The sequence below is a fragment of the Oncorhynchus mykiss genome, chromosome 10 (assembly GCF_013265735.2).
Source record: "Oncorhynchus mykiss isolate Arlee chromosome 10, USDA_OmykA_1.1, whole genome shotgun sequence".
NCBI classification, from domain to species: domain Eukaryota; kingdom Metazoa; phylum Chordata; class Actinopteri; order Salmoniformes; family Salmonidae; genus Oncorhynchus; species Oncorhynchus mykiss.
The window spans coordinates 80,967,597-80,986,056 of record NC_048574.1 but is presented as its reverse complement, the minus strand read 5'-3'; the positions used below and the strand labels follow the sequence as shown (position 1 = coordinate 80,986,056).

Genomic DNA, 18,460 nt, shown 5'->3' with positions numbered 1-18,460 from the left:
CTCTAGACAGTCTCTTCTGCTGATGTGTGTGTGTCTGGTAGTGGGTCTCTCTCTATCCTACTCTTTTCCTTTCTACAGGGTTAATACCTGCCTGGCGCCCCAACAAAATCTTTACCTTTACCCCTCTCTAACAATACTGCTACAAGATTTACCAACACGAAGTTTAATATGTCAAATGTTTCTACAAGATAATAACCACTAGTATCACATAATCACTAACCACCACATGTTCAGACTCACCTCAGCTGTGAGATGTAGGGCAGACACTGAAGGAAACTCCTCACTTCACTCTCTTCATCTGACCAGCCCTTCAGCTCTACTGGTTTCTTCTCTGGTTGGAGTTTCAGCACTTCTAGGAGGAGGGAGGCCTTTCTCTCTGAGAGGACTATGGACCAGATAGCAGGACTGGCTGACTGGTAAACTGTCTGTAATGCTGGAAGGACCCTCCTGCCTGTTTGAGTCTCATAGCCCTTCACATGTGAGAACAGATCCAGCAGGAAATCACATTTCTGGTTGTGATTTACTTTAGACAGTGACAACACTTTCTCTACAGTTGTTTGTATGGTTTCTCTCTCATGGAGAGCTGCTTGAAGGCACAGGTTCAGTAGGAATGTCCTCTCTCTCTTTGTCCTCTCTTCAGGGGATCTTCTCTGATCCTGTGGTGGAGTAAAACTGCAAGAACAGTTTTACAACAAATAGATGAATATGTGAGAGATATGATATGCATTTCTGATGGTGATATTATGGTGAGTAAAATACAATGACCATCTTTCTAAACTCATCATCCACTTCAATTGTTCCTTAAATCATGACTACAAAGACTGCATATTTTCCAAACAGTATGTGTATATTTAATTATTAAGTTACTGCAGAAAGCTACAAGCATCATCTCTAAAGGGAAATACAGGGACAGACAACTACAACCCCTGAACTGTACTGATCCAACTCACCTCAGCTGTGAGATGTAGGGCAGACACTGAAGGAAACTCCTCACTTCACTCTCTTCGTCTGACCAGCCCTTCAGCTCTACTGGTTTCTTCTCTGGTTGGAGTTTCAGCACTTTTAGGAGGAGGGAAGCCTTTCTCTCTGAGAGGTCTATGGACCAGACTGCAATGTAAAAAATAGAAAATAAAGTTTATTTAAGTTTTAGTTTAAAGTGTGATTTAAAACTCTAATAAACATGTAGCTACAGTTATATTAACACTAATATACTGTATAGACACATAATAAACATGTTGCTACATAGAGTCATATTAACACTAATATACTGTATAGACACATAATAAACATGTAGATACATAGAGTCATATTAACACTAATATACTGTATAGACACATAATAAACATGTTGCTACATAGAGTCATTAACACTAATAAACATGTAGCTACATACAGTCATATTAACACTAATATACTGTATAGACACATAATAAACATGTTGCTACATAGAGTCATTAACACTAATAAACATGTAGCTACATACAGTCATATTAACACTAATATACTGTATAGACACATAATAAACATGTAGCTACAGTTATATTAACACTAATATACTGTATAGACACATAATAAACATGTAGCTACATAGAGTCATATTAACACTAGTAAACATGTAGCTACATAGTCGTTAACACTAATATACTGTATAGACACACAATAAACAAGTAGCTACATAGACACACAATAAACAAGTAGCTACATAGAGTCATTAACACTAATAAACATGTAGCTACATAGAGTCATATTAACACTAATAAACATGTAGCTACATAGAGTCACATTAACACTAATAAACATGTAGCTACATAGAGTCATATTAACACTAATAAACATGTAGCTACATAGAGTCATTAACACTAATAAACATGTAGCTACATAGAGTCATATTAACACTAATAAACATGTAGCTACATAGAGTCATATTAACACTAATATACTGTATAGACACATAATAAACATGTAGCTACATAGAGTCATATTAACACTAGTAAACATGTAGCTACATAGAGTCATTAACACTAGTAAACATGTAGATACATAGAGTCATATTAACACTAGTAAACATGTAGCTACATAGTCGTTAACACTAATATACTGTATAGACACACAATAAACAAGTAGCTACATAGACACACAATAAACAAGTAGCTACATAGAGTCATTAACACTAATAAACATGTAGCTACATAGAGTCATACTAACACTAATAAACATGTTGCTACATAGAGTCAATAACACTAATAAACATGTAGCTACATAGAGTCATAATAAACATGTAGCTACATAGAGTCATAATAAACATGTAGCTACATAGAGTCATAATAAACATGTAGCTACATAGAGTCATAATAAACATGTAGCTACATAGAGTCATTAACACTAATATACTGTACACATAATAAACATGTAGCTACATAGAGTCATTAACACTAATAAACATGTAGCTACATAGAGTCATTAACACTAATAAACATGTAGCTACATAGAGTCATTAACACTAATAAACATGTAGCTACATAGAGTCATTAACACTAATATACTGTATAGACACACAATAAACATGTAGCTACATAGAGTCATTAACACTAATAAACATGTAGCTACATAGAGTCATTAACACTAATGAACATGTAGCTACATAGAGTCATTAACACATAATAAACATGTAGCTACATAGTCATATTAACACTAATGAACATGTAGCTACATAGAGTCATTAACACTAATAAACATGTAGCTACATAGAGTCATTAACACTAATATACTGTATAAACACATAATAAACATGTAGCTACATAGAGTCATTAACACTAATAAACATGTAGCTACATAGAGTCATTAACACTAATGAACATGTAGCTACATAGAGTCATTAACACATAATAAACATGTAGCTACATAGTCATATTAACACTAATGAACATGTAGCTACATAGAGTCATTAACACTAATATACTGTATAGACACATAATAAACATGTAGCTACATAGAGTCATTAACACTAGTAAACATGTAGCTACATAGAGTCATTAACACTAATAAACATGTAGCTACATAGAGTCATTAACACTAATAAACATGTAGCTACATAGAGTCATTAACACTAATAAACATGTAGCTACATAGAGTCATTAACACTAGTAAAAAATACTGTATGTAGGAATACGAAGATTACAATTACAGATGTCAGGACTTCTTTAATGTAAAACATCTTCACATTTAATTTGATAATTATCTAGGTCAGGACAGGGTAAACGTTAGTTTCCTCATCATTCGTAAATAGTTATGTAGAAACTCACCATTTACAGGGACATCTGTCTCTCTGATGGTTTCACTGGTGTCTCCTTCTCCATAGACAGCTGACACTCTGACTCTGTAGCAGGTACTGAGGTTCAGAGTTACATCACAGTAACATTCAGGTCCCTCTGTTACCATGGTGGACCAGCCCTCCAGTCCTGTCTCTTTATAGTCTACTTTGTAGTGGAGTACAGAGGCACCATCTTCACACTCTGGCTGGAACCAAGTCACTTTGACGGTTTCCTTGTCTAGACGATTCACATACAGATGTTCAGGCGGGGATCTCAGGGTCTTGACCTCAATGACCTTGCTAAAGTCACTCATACCAGAGTGTTCTATAACAGAGTACCTGATCTGGTACAGTGTGAACGGTTTCAGACCTGGCACCAGACAGGTTTCTGCAGGAGCCAGGGTACTACATCTACTACTACAGCCTACTACATTCCATGGTCGTTTGCTAACCTTGCGAACACCAGTAGTCATGACTCTGTACTCTACTCTGTACCTCTCAGGTCTTCTGATGGTTGACTGTGGAAACTGCAGGAGGACACAGCTCTGTTTTATCTCTGCTACCTGGACTGGATCAGGTTTTAATCCCAGCTGGAAGTTGGTGGTGATGAGACTGCCTTGTTGATACAGACGAATGGAGGATCCAGGAACACTGATATCTGGTATAACTGCTGCTATGAACTTGATGTTCTCTCCATCTCTTCTGACTTCATAGGATTTGGTGAACAAGCGGAGGTCTGATTGTATTTTCTGACTGACCTGTGTCTCCTGCAGGTCAGTGATCCCAGATTGGTTCACGGTGTTGTCTTGTACAGAGTGTTTGTGCTGCTGTACAGTGAGATCAGACTGGTTCACAGTGTTCATTAGAACAGAGTGTTTGTGCTGCTCCATGGTGGAGAGGAATGGATCTTCATCCTCCAGGGAGGTCAGAGTGAAACACAGTACCCTGTCTGTCTGTGAATCTAGAAGGACTGTCTCCAGCTCCTTCTCAGATTTCACTATGGGGAGGTTCTTGGTTTTGCAGATGTTAACAGCATTCACCTCAGCTTCCTTATTGTGAAGCCAGTGGTCTAAAGCCTGAGGAGTGAACGGTGACTGATCGTGTTTCTTCAGAATCTCTCTGAACCACAACAAACCTGATTCACCATTTTCTCTAATGAACTCTGTGGCTTTGGCCAGTATTTTCTGAAACTCCACCTGATACTCTGACAGTAACTGTGAAAACTGTGTCAGTTTGTCCTTAGCATAAGGGAACCATTTCATCACATAGGCATTGGTGTGGTCTGACATCGTGTCCTGGCACCTCATTGTGACCCGTCTCAGGTGTTCCAGAACATTCTCAGCTCTGAGCAGCAGGTCTTCACTGATCGCAAATTTAACACAAGCCGCTGCATGGTCCAGATTCTTCAGAGGGTACAGCCAGACACGAACAGGCACTGCTTTCTCTCCTCGCTGCCCCAGATGCTTTGGCAGGGACTGGTACACCTCTACTGCTGTGTCATAATCCATTGTGGTTGTCGGGTCTACGTCACTGTGTAAGGTGCATTGATACAACAAACTGTTTACTTTCTCGGAGTCTGTCAAACTTGAGAATATATCTTCTGAATTGAAGGTGTTGAACATCTTCTTAATCACATCTAGCATCTTGGTTTTCTCTCGTCTTACATTAATTTGTCTGTTGATGTGTTTGCTGTCAAAGATAAAGAATGCTTGAGCTCCATAGAGAACAGCCATGACCACATGAGTTGCCTTTCGTTGTGTTCTGACTGTCTCCTCCTGAAGCACCCTGTGACTGAGCATGTCCAGTCTGGTAGTGGTTCTGTACTGTAGAGTGACCCGGTCCTGCAGTGTGGACTGAACAGGATGGTTCAGGTATCCAGCAGCACCACCAACCTCCACCAGTCCAGACAGGACACTGGCTCTGAGAGGAGCGGTCACATCCAGAGCCCTGAATCTGTCCTGTAAGGAGTCTCCTTCAATACACTTCACCTCTGTGTGAGTCCGAGGGAGGGACAGCTGCATTGAAGCAATGGTGTTGTTGTTCCACAAAAAAACATCTAAGGACATAAGAAACTTGAATTACCTGAAGAATCTCAGACTTTTCAATTATTAAATTGGGTAAAAGTAGGTTACTAAATAACTTTACATTTCACAACCTTCAACAAACCATAAGTCATTAACCTTAATTGATTAATCTGATAAAACCAATGACTTGGAATGTAATGTTGAGTCACAGCTATAACCAGATAAGACTCAATGAAACTGCTTGCCCCATCTATCACAGATAACTTTTATTGTGTTTTCTTACAACACATTAAACACTGGGACACTAAGCAGTAGAAACTATAACTACATCCACAACACTTTGAAGTCTTTAAAACTGGAAAAGCATACAGTACCTGAACAAAATGATTCATTGCGGCAGTCATACAACATCCCAAGATCTAAGGGACGACCGAGGGCAGCCACCACAACACTGTCTGCTGTCCAGTCTGACAATCACAGGAGAGAAAACACATGATAACATGTTGTGGTACAGGTCTAAAGGACGACCGAGGGCAGCCACCACAACACTGTCTGCTGTCCAGTCTGACAATCACAGGAGAGAAAACACATGATAACATGTTGTGGTACAGGTCTAAAGGACGACCGAGGGCAGCCACCACAACACTGTCTGTTGTCCAGTCTGACAATAACAGAAAACACATAATAACATGTTGTTATACATTATTGAAGGTATTCATTCAGCAGTAATTTAACTCACCTTTGGTAAGAACATCGCCAAAGCCTCTGTAGAAATGTTTTGTATGATACGTCAGTTCCCAGGTAGCTTTCTCTAAAGTCTGAGAGACAAATAGATTTAACATGATGAGAAAATAGTTGTGATAATTCACCAGAGAGTTTTAACATGAGAAAAGAGTTGTGATAATTAATCGATCTATGAAGTTGCCGACATAATACAGGATTATCTATCGTACAGCACCTGTTCCAGGTGGATTATAATACAGTACCTGTTCCAGGTGGATTATAATACAGTACCTGTTCCAGGTGGATTATAATACAGCACCTGTTCCAGGTGGGTTATAATAAAGTACCTGTTCCAGGTGGATTATAATACAGTACCTGTTCCAGGTGGATTATAATACAGCACCTGTTCCAGGTGGATTATAATACAGTACCTGTTCCAGGTGGATTATAATACAGCACCTGTTCCAGGTGGATTATAATACAGTACCTGTTCCAGGTGGATTATAATACAGTACCTGTTCCAGGTGGATTATAATACAGTACCTGTTCCAGGTGGATTATAATACAGTACCTGTTCCAGGTGGATTATAATACAGCACCTGTTCCAGGTGGATTATAATACAGTACCTGTTCCAGGTGGATTATAATACAGCACCTGTTCCAGGTGGATTATAATACAGTACCTGTTCCAGGTGGATTATAATACCGTACCTGTTCCAGGTGGTTTATAATGCGGTACCTGTTCCAGTTGGATTATGTTGGTTAGTTCCGTCTTCTTTTGTTGGAGATCTCTCTGCAATTTTGTTTCCGATCTTAATGCAGCCTGTTGGTCTTGATTTGTGATTTTTGTCTTGACAGAAGAGAATAAATAATTACAGTAATATAATACAGGACAGAAGAGAATTGATAATTACAGTAATATAATACAAGACAGAAGAGAATAGATAATTACAGTAATATAATACAGGACAGAAGAGAATTGATAATTACAGTAATATAATACAAGACAGAAGAGAATAGATAATTACAGTAATATAATACAAGACAGAAGAGAATAGATAATTACAGTAATATAATACAGGACAGAAAATAATTGATCATTACAGTAATATAATACAGGACAGAAGATAATTGATCATTACAGTAATATAATGCAGTACAGAAGCTCAGAAGCTCAATGTGTTATACTTCCAGATTCAGGTGACTGAATTCTAAACCAGAACAGCATAGGAAACAACGTGTACAAGTGACTGCTTGTCCTCAATGTTGTTTAATGCTACATCCTAATGGATGAGATTAATAACTTATTTGGGCTAGGGGGCAGTATTTGGAAGTTTGGATGAATGAGGTGCCCAAGGTAAACTGCCTGTTACTCAGGTCCAGAAGCTAGGATATGCATATAATTGGTAGTATTGGATAGAAAACACTCGAACGTTTCCAGAACTGTTAAGATAATGTCTGTGAGTATAAGAGAACTGATATCGCAGGCGAAAACCTGAGGACAATCCATCCAGAAAAAAAAAATTCAGCTCACCCTTGACTCCTATGGCTGTCATTGGGAATATAACAGGAAAACCTCCCAGATTGCAGTTCCTAGGGCTTCCACTAGATGTCAACAGTCTTTAGAAAGAGTTTCAGGCATGTTTTTTGAAAAATGAGCTAGAATTTATAGTTTTAGTAAGTGTCTCCCATTTTGGCTGTAGTGTTTGTTGCGCGTTCCGGTGAGTGCGCGTACTTCGTTATTTATCTCCGGTAATGGTCTCCGGTATTCTCCGTCTTAAATGTCATTGTTTATTTACATAAGGAGGATTGATTAGGAACGTTGTTTGCTATGTTTGGAAGAAGTTTATTGGTAACTTACGGGATTCATTTGTATGCATTTTATACGATGCAAACCGGTGGAATATTGAGTCTAGCGCGCCAATGAAACTGACTTTCATAAAGAAGGAATTTACAAAATGACCATTTAACAAAATGACCATTTAATGTAACTGGGACTGATTGCAACCACATGAAGATCTTCAAAGGTAAGTGATATATTTTATAGCTATTTCTGACTTTTGTGACGACTTTGCTTGGTTGGAAAATGTATGTAATGCTTTTGTGTGCGGGGCGCTGTCCTCAGATAATCGCATGGTATGCTTTCGCCATAAAGCCTTTTTTTAAATCTGTCAATGGATTAACAATAAGTTATCCTCTTTGGGCTAGTCAGTAAGCGTGCCCAAAGTAAACTGCCTGTTACTCCCAGAAGCTAAGATTTTCATATAATTTTTTTACTAGGCAAGTCAGTTAACAAATTCTTATTTTCAATGAACTGCCTGTTCAGGACGACCTTGTCAGCTCGGGGATTTGAACTTTCAACCTTTCGGTTACTAGTCCAACGCTCTAACCACTAGGCTACCCTGCCGCCCACTAATATGGCAGCTGAAAACCCGAGGACAAACCATCCAGAAAATAAAAAAATTCAGCCCACCATTGATTCCTATGGCTGTCATTTTTAATATGAAGGGAAAACCTCCCAGATTGCAGTTCTTGGGGCTTCCACTAGATGTCAACAGTCATTAGAAAGAGTTTCAGACTTGTTTTTGGAAATATGAGATAGAATTTGTAGTTTTTGTAAGTGGCTACCATTTTGGCTGTAGTGTTTGTTACGCATTCTGATGAATGTGCGTACTTTGTTGTTTATCTCCGGTAATGACAATAACAATTCTCCATCTTAAATTCAATTTTTTATTTACGTATTAGGGTACCTGAGGTTTGATTATAAATGCTGTTTCACTTGGAGAGGTTAATTGGTAACGTTTGGGATTCAATTTGTATGTGTTTTGAAGGAGGGAAACCGGTGAATTATTGAATGAAGTGCGCCAGCTAAACTGAGTTTTTGGGGATATAAAGAAGGACTTTATCGAACAAAATGACCATTTGTGATGTAGCTGTGACCTTTTGGAGTGCCAACAGTAGAAGATCTTCAAAAGGTAAGGCATTTATTATATCGCAATTTCTGACTTTCGTGGTGCATCTGCCTGGTTGGAAAATTATTTTAATGCTTTTGTGTGCTGGGCGCTGTCCTCAGATAATCGCATGGTGTGCTTTCGCCATAAAGCCTTTTTGAAATCTGACACAGCGGCTGGATTAACAAGAAGTTAAGCTTTTAACTGATGTATGACACTTGTATTTACATGAATGTTAAATATGACTTTCTGTCATTTTTATTTCTCGCTCTGCAATTTCACAAGATGTTGTCGAGGTGAGACGCTAGCGTCCCAATGATCTGTAAGGAGTTAAAAAGGACATTATGGACACAATCACACAACACTAGTCCAGACTATAGACACACCCACCTCTTTTGTATCTCTCTCATTCTTTATGACATCATGGTTTCTGTGGTCCTGCAAGGCACACACCAGACAAACAGAAACATGGTCTGTCTTACAGAAGACCTCCAGAGCTCTGTGGTGCAGCTGGCACAGTTTCTGCTCCAGGTTTCCAGACACCTCCACCAGGGTGTGTCTCTGTAGAGCTGCTACGGTGTAGTGATGTCTGACATGACTCTCACAGTAGGAGGCAGTGCAGGTCAGACAGGACTTCACAGCTTTGAGCTGTTTCTCAGTGCAGAAATCACAGGCCACATCTCCAGGTCCAGCGTAGCAGTGCTTGGGAAGAGCAGGGACCTTGAACCCTGCCTGGTGGAGTTTCTCAATCACTTTCTCCAAGGCTGAGTTAGTGAGGAGGTCAGGACGGGTTCTGAATCTCTTTCTGCACTGGGGGCAGTAGTAGTCTGTCTGGTTCCAGAAGGTCTCAATGCAACGTCTGCAGTAACTGTGTCCACAGGGGATGGAGACTGGCTCTTTGAGAACCTCTGTACACACTGAACATCTGAAGTGGTCCTCTGTCAGTAGACTGGCTGTCAGCTCACTGTACACAATGTGGTAGAGAAATGTGGTAGCTGTTTTAAAGACTATTATACAGGAGCTAACCTACTAGATTTACAGGAATGTGGAAGCTGTTTTAAAGACTATTATACAGGAGTTTAACTACTAGATTTACAAGAATGTGGAAGCTGTTTTTCACTTACCTGGCATCTTTTCCAAACATAATGGGCCTGTCCATGGACCAATCACTCTTCATGGACAGACACGGTGAACCCACCCTCTCCTGATTACCACTGTGGAAAGATCAAGGAGGGTTTAGTCATTGTGTGAATATGCAGAATGAAATACCTATCAGTCATGTTGACTGTTTGGATATACATCTAATAACAGTTAGTGAGATGATATAGTCCTACTATAGTCTACATCACTAGTAATATAGTCCTATTCCAGTCCACATCACTAGTAATATAGTCCTACTATAGTCCATATCACTAGTAATATAGTCCTATTCCAGTCCACATCACTAATAATATAGTCCTATTCCAGTCCATATCACTAGTAATATAGTCCTATTCCAGTCCATATCACTAGTAATATAGTCCTATTCCAGTCCACATCACTAGTAATATAGTCCTATTCCATATCACTAGTAATATAGTCCTATTCCAGTCCACATCACTAGTAATATAGTCCTATTCCAGTCCACATCACTAGTAATATAGTCCTATTCCAGTCCACATCACTAATAATATAGTCCTATTCCAGTCAATATCACTAGTAATATAGTCCTATTCCAGTCCACATCACTAGTAATATAGTCCTATTCCAGTCCACATCACTAGTAATATAGTCCTATTCCAGTCCATATCACTAGTAATATAGTCCTATTCCAGTCCATATCACTAGTAATATAGTCCTATTCCAGTCCATATCAATAGTAATATAGTCTTATTCCATATCACTAGTAATATAGTCCTATTCTAGTCCACATCACTAGTAATATAGTCCTATTCCATATCACTAGTAATATAGTCCTATTCCAGTCCATATCACTAGTAATATAGTCCTATTCCAGTCCATATCAATAGTAATATAGTCTTATTCCATATCACTAGTAATATAGTCCTATTCTAGTCCACATCACTAGTAATATAGTCCTATTCCATATCACTAGTAATATAGTCCTATTCCAGTCCATATCACTAGTAATATAGTCCTATTCCAGTCCATATCAATAGTAATATAGTCTTATTCCATATCACTAGTAATATAGTCCTATTCCAGTCGATATCACTAGTAATATAGTCCTATTCCAGTCCATATCACTAGTCATATAGTCCTCTTCCATATCACTAGTAATATAGTCCTATTCCAGTCCATATCACTAGTAATATAGTCCTATTCCAGTCCATATCACTAGTAATATAGTCCTATTCCAGTCCATATCACTAGTAATATTGTCCTATTCCAGTCCATATCACTAGTAATATAGTCCCATTCCAGTCCATATCACTAGTAATATAGTCCCATTCCAGTCCATATCACTAGTAATATAGTCCTATTCCAATCAATATCACTAGTAATATAGTCCTATTCCAGTCCATATCACTAGTAATATAGTCCTATTCCAGTCCATATCACTAGTAATATAGTCCTATTACAGTCCATATCACTAGTAATATAGTCCTATTCCAGTCGATATCACTAGTAATATAGTCCTATTCCATATCACTAGTAATATAGTCCTATTCCAGTCAATATCACTAGTAATATAGTCCTATTACAGTCCATATCACTAGTAATATAGTCATATTCCAGTCCATATCACTAGTAATATAGTCCCATTCCAGTCCATATCACTAGTAATATAGTCCCATTCCAGTCCATATCACTAGTAATATAGTCCTATTCCAATCAATATCACTAGTAATATAGTCCTATTCCAGTCGATATCACTAGTAATATAGTCCTATTCCAGTCCATATCACTAGTAATATAGTCCTATTCCAGTCAATATCACTAGTAATATAGTCCTATTCCAGTCCATATCACTAGTAATAAAGTCCTATTCCAGTCCATATCGCTAGTAATATAGTCCTATTCCAGTCCATATCACTAGTAATATAGTCTTATTCCAGTCCATATCACTAGTAATATAGTCCTATTCCAGTCCATATCACTAGTAATATAGTCCTATTCCATATCACTAGTAATATAGTCCTATTCCAGTCGATATCACTAGTAATATAGTCCTATTCCAGTCCACATCACTAGTAATATAGTCCTATTCCAGTCCATATCACTAGTAATATAGTCCTATTCCATATCTCTAGTAATATAGTCCTATTCCAGTCGATATCACTAGTAATATAGTCCTATTCCAGTCCATATCACTAGTAATATAGTCCTATTCCAGTCCATATCACTAGTAATATAGTCCTATTCCAGTCCATATCACTAGTAATATAGTCCTATTCAGTCGATATCACTAGTAATATAGTCCTATTCTAGTCCACATAACTAGTAATATAGTCCTATTCCAGTCCATATCACTGGTAATATAGTCCTATTCCATATCACTAGTAATATAGTCCTATTCCAGTCGATATCACTAGTAATATAGTCCTATTCCAGTCCATATGACTAGTAATATAGTCCTATTCCAGTCCATATCACTAGTAATATAGTCCTATTCCAGTCGATATCACTAGTAATATAGTCCTATTCCAGTCGATATCACTAGTAATATAGTCCTATTCCAGTCGATATCACTAGTAATATAGTCCTATTCCAGTCCATATCACTAGTAATATAGTCCTATTCCAGTCCATATCACTAGTAATATAGTCCTATTCCAGTCCATATCACTAGTAATATAGTCCTATTCCAGTCCATATCACTAGTAATATAGTCCTATTCCATATCACTAGTAATATAGTCCTATTCCAGTCGATATCACTAGTAATATAGTCCTATTCCAGTCCACATCACTAGTAATATAGTCCTATTCCAGTCCATATCACTAGTAATATAGTCCTATTCCATATCACTAGTAATATAGTCCTATTCCAGTCGATATCACTAGTAATATAGTCCTATTCCAGTCCATATCACTAGTAATATAGTCCTATTCCAGTCCACATCACTAGTAATATAGTCCTATTCCAGTCCATATCACTAGTAATATAGTCCTATTCCATATCACTAGTAATATAGTCCTATTCCAGTCGATATCACTAGTAATATAGTCCTATTCCAGTCCATATGACTAGTAATATAGTCCTATTCCAGTCCATATCACTAGTAATATAGTCCTATTCCAGTCCATATCACTAGTAATATAGTCCTATTCCATATCACTAGTAATATAGTCCTATTCCAGTCGATATCACTAGTAATATAGTCCTATTCTAGTCCACATCACTAGTAATATAGTCCTATTCCAGTCCATATCACTAGTAATATAGTCCTATTCCATATCACTAGTAATATAGTCCTATTCCAGTCGATATCACTAGTAATATAGTCCTATTCCAGTCCATATCACTAGTAATATAGTCCTATTCCAGTCCATATCACTAGTAATATAGTCCTATTCCAGTCCATATCACTAGTAATATAGTCCTATTCCAGTCCATATCACTAGTAATATAGTCCTATTCCAGTAGACATCACTAGTAATATAGTCCTACTATAGTCCATATCACTAGTAATATAGTCCTATTCCAGTCAATATCACTAGTAATATAGTCCTATTCCAGTCCACATCACTAATAATATAGTCCTATTCCAGTCCATATCACTAGTAATATAGTCCTATTCCAGTCCATATCACTAGTAATATAGTCCTATTCCAGTCCATATCACTAGTAATATAGTCTTATTCCATATCACTAGTAATATAGTCCTATTCTAGTCCACATCACTAGTAATATAGTCCTATTCTATATCACCAGTAATATAGTCCTATTCCAGTCGATATCACTAGTAATATAGTCCTATTCTAGTCCACATCACTAGTAATATAGTCCTATTCCAGTCCATATCACTAGTAATATAGTCCTATTCCATATCACTAGTAATATAGTCCTATTCCAGTCGATATCACTAGTAATATAGTCCTATTCCAGTCCATATCACTAGTAATATAGTCCTATTCCAGTCCATATCACTAGTAATATAGTCCTATTCCAGTCCATATCACTAGTAATATAGTCCTATTCCAGTCCATATCACTAGTAATATAGTCCTATTCCAGTAGACATCACTAGTAATATAGTCCTACTATAGTCCATATCACTAGTAATATAGTCCTATTCCAGTCAATATCACTAGTAATATAGTCCTATTACAGTCCATATCACTAGTAATATAGTCCTATTCCAGTCCATATCACTAGTAATATAGTCCTATTCCATATCACTAGTAATATAGTCCTATTCCAGTCCATATCACTAGTAATATAGTCCTATTCCAGTCCATATCACTAGTAATATAGTCCTATTCCAGTCGATATCACTAGTAATATAGTCCTATTCTAGTCCACATCACTAGTAATATAGTCCTATTCCAGTCCATATCACTAGTAATATAGTCCTATTCCATATCACTAGTAATATAGTCCTATTCCAGTCGATATCACTAGTAATATAGTCCTATTCCAGTCCATATGACTAGTAATATAGTCCTATTCCAGTCCATATCACTAGTAATATAGTCCTATTCCAGTCCATATCACTAGTAATAAAGTCCTATTCCATATCACTAGTAATATAGTCCTATTCCAGTCGATATCACTAGTAATATAGTCCTATTCTAGTCCACATCACTAGTAATATAGTCCTATTCCAGTCCACATCACTAGTAATATAGTCCTATTCCAGTCCATATCACTAGTAATATAGTCCTATTCCATATCACTAGTAATATAGTCCTATTCCAGTCGATATCACTAGTAATATAGTCCTATTCCAGTCCATATCACTAGTAATATAGTCCTATTCCAGTCCATATCACTAGTAATATAGTCCTATTCCAGTCCATATCACTAGTAATATAGTCCTATTCCAGTCCATATCACTAGTAATATAGTGCTATTCCAGTCGATATCACTAGTAATATAGTCCTATTCTAGTCCACATCACTAGTAATATAGTCCTATTCCAGTCCATATCACTAGTAATATAGTCCTATTCCATATCACTAGTAATATAGTCCTATTCCAGTCGATATCACTAGTAATATAGTCCTATTCCAGTCCATATGACTAGTAATATAGTCCTATTCCAGTCCATATCACTAGTAATATAGTCCTATTCCAGTCCATATCACTAGTAATATAGTCCTATTCCATATCACTAGTAATATAGTCCTATTCCAGTCGATATCACTAGTAATATAGTCCTATTCTAGTCCACATCACTAGTAATATAGTCCTATTCCAGTCCATATCACTAGTAATATAGTCCTATTCCAGTCGATATCACTAGTAATATAGTCCTATTCCAGTCCATATCACTAGTAATATAGTCCTAGTCCAGTCCATATCACTAGTAATATAGTCCTATTCCAGTCCATATCACTAGTAATATAGTCCTATTCCATATCACTAGTAATATAGTCCTATTCCAGTCCATATCACTAGTAATATAGTCCTATTCCAGTCCATATCACTAGTAATATAGTCCTATTCCAGTCGATATCACTAGTAATATAGTCCTATTCTAGTCCACATCACTAGTAATATAGTCCTATTCCAGTCCATATCACTAGTAATATAGTCCTATTCCATATCACTAGTAATATAGTCCTATTCCAGTCGATATCACTAGTAATATAGTCCTATTCCAGTCCATATGACTAGTAATATAGTCCTATTCCAGTCCATATCACTAGTAATATAGTCCTATTCCAGTCCATATCACTAGTAATATAGTCCTATTCCATATCACTAGTAATATAGTCCTATTCCAGTCGATATCACTAGTAATATAGTCCTATTCCAGTCCATATCACTAGTAATATAGTCCTATTCCAGTCCACATCACTAGTAATATAGTCCTATTCCAGTCCATATCACTAGTAATATAGTCCTATTCCAGTCCACATCACTAGTAATATAGTCCTATTCCAGTCAATATCACTAGTAATATAGTCCTATTCCAGTCGATATCACTAGTAATATAGTCCTATTCCAGTCCATATCACTAGTAATATAGTCCTATTCCAGTCCATATCACTAGTAATATAGTCCTATTCCAGTCCACATCACTAGTAATATAGTCCTACTATAGTCCATATCACTAGTAATATAGTCCTATTCCAGTCAATATCACTAGTAATATAGTCCTATTCCAGTCCACATCACTAATAATATAGTCCTATTCCAGTCCATATCACTAGTAATATAGTCCTATTCCAGTCCATATCACTAGTAATATAGTCCTATTCCAGTCCATATCACTAGTAATATAGTCTTATTCCATATCACTAGTAATATAGTCCTATTCTAGTCCACATCACTAGTAATATAGTCCTATTCTATATCACTAGTAATATAGTCCTATTCCAGTCGATATCACTAGTAATATAGTCCTATTCCAGTCCACATCACTAGTAATATAGTCCTATTCCAGTCCATATCACTAGTAATATAGTCCTATTCCAGTCCACATCACTAGTAATATAGTCCTATTCTATATCACTAGTACTATAGTCCTATTCCAGTCCATATCACTAGTAATATAGTCCTATTCCAGTCCATATCACTAGTAATATAGTCCTATTCCAGTCCATATCACTAGTAATATAGTCCTATTCCATATCACTAGTAATATAGTCCTATTCCAGTCCATATCACTAGTAATATAGTCCTATTCCAGTCCATATCACTAGTAATATAGTCCTATTCCAGTCGATATCACTAGTAATATAGTCCTATTCTAGTCCACATCACTAGTAATATAGTCCTATTCCAGTCCATATCACTAGTAATATAGTCCTATTCCATATCACTAGTAATATAGTCCTATTCCAGTCGATATCACTAGTAATATAGTCCTATTCCAGTCCATATGACTAGTAATATAGTCCTATTCCAGTCCATATCACTAGTAATATAGTCCTATTCCAGTCCATATCACTAGTAATAAAGTCCTATTCCATATCACTAGTAATATAGTCCTATTCCAGTCGATATCACTAGTAATATAGTCCTATTCTAGTCCACATCACTAGTAATATAGTCCTATTCCAGTCCATATCACTAGTAATATAGTCCTATTCCATATCACTAGTAATATAGTCCTATTCCAGTCGATATCACTAGTAATATAGTCCTATTCCAGTCCATATCACTAGTAATATAGTCCTATTCCAGTCCATATCACTAGTAATATAGTCCTATTCCAGTCCATATCACTAGTAATATAGTCCTATTCCAGTCCATATCACTAGTAATATAGTCCTATTCCAGTCCACATCACTAGTAATATAGTCCTACTATAGTCCATATAACTAGTAATATAGTCCTATTCCAGTCAATATCACTAGTAATATAGTCCTATTCCAGTCCATATCACTAGTAATATAGTCTTATTCCATATCACTAGTAATATAGTCCTATTCTAGTCCACATCACTAGTAATATAGTCCTATTCCATATCACTAGTAATATAGTCCTATTCCAGTCCACATCACTAGTAATATAGTCCTATTCCAGTCAATATCACTAGTAATATAGTCCCATTCCATATCACTAGTAATATAGTCCTATTCTAGTCCATATCACTAATAATATAGTCCTATTACAGTCCATATCACTAGTAATATAGTCCTATTCCAGTCCATATCACTAGTAATATTGTCCTATTCCAGTCCATATCACTAGTAATATAGTCATATTCCAGTCCATATCACTAGTAATATAGTCCTATTCCATATCACTAGTAATATTGTCCTATTCCAGTCCATATCACTAGTAATATAGTCCTAGTCCATATCACTAGTAATATTGTCCTATTCCAGTCCATATCACTAGTAATATAGTCATATTCCAGTCCATATCACTAGTAATATAGTCCTAGTCCATATCACTAGTAATATTGTCCTATTCCAGTCCATATCACTAGTAATATAGTCATATTCCAGTCCATATCACTAGTAATATAGTCCTAGTCCATATCACTAGTAATATTGTCCTATTCCAGTCCATATCACTAGTAATATAGTCATATTCCAGTCCATATCACTAGTAATATAGTCCTATTCCAGTCCATATCACTAGTAATATAGTCCTATTCCAGTCCATATCACTAGTAATATAGTCCTATTCCAGTCCATATCACTAGTAACATTGTCCTATTCCAGTCCATATCACTAGTAATATAGTCCTATTCCAGTCGATATCACTAGTAATATAGTCCTATTCCAGTCCATATCACTAGTAATATAGTCCTATTCCAGTCCATATCACTAGTAATATAGTCCTATTCCAGTCCATATCACTAGTAATATAGTCCTATTCCAGTCCAT

General features: G+C 36.7%; 1 protein-coding gene across 1 annotated transcript in view; it reads right to left on the bottom strand.

The window, feature by feature from the left end:
- LOC110514786 overlaps nt 1-18,460 on the bottom strand; it is a 71,707-nt gene that overhangs the window by 28,195 nt on the left and 25,052 nt on the right. The window contains exons 9-16 of the mRNA XM_036934161.1: nt 10,132-10,221; nt 9,398-9,971; nt 6,796-6,906; nt 6,073-6,151; nt 5,708-5,800; nt 3,302-5,365; nt 951-1,107; nt 241-672 (exon numbers count right to left, since the gene is read on the bottom strand). Of these exons, the coding sequence (XP_036790056.1) occupies nt 241-672; nt 951-1,107; nt 3,302-5,365; nt 5,708-5,800; nt 6,073-6,151; nt 6,796-6,906; nt 9,398-9,971; nt 10,132-10,221 (3,600 nt within the window). The remainder of the gene's footprint in view (nt 1-240; nt 673-950; nt 1,108-3,301; nt 5,366-5,707; nt 5,801-6,072; nt 6,152-6,795; nt 6,907-9,397; nt 9,972-10,131; nt 10,222-18,460) is intronic.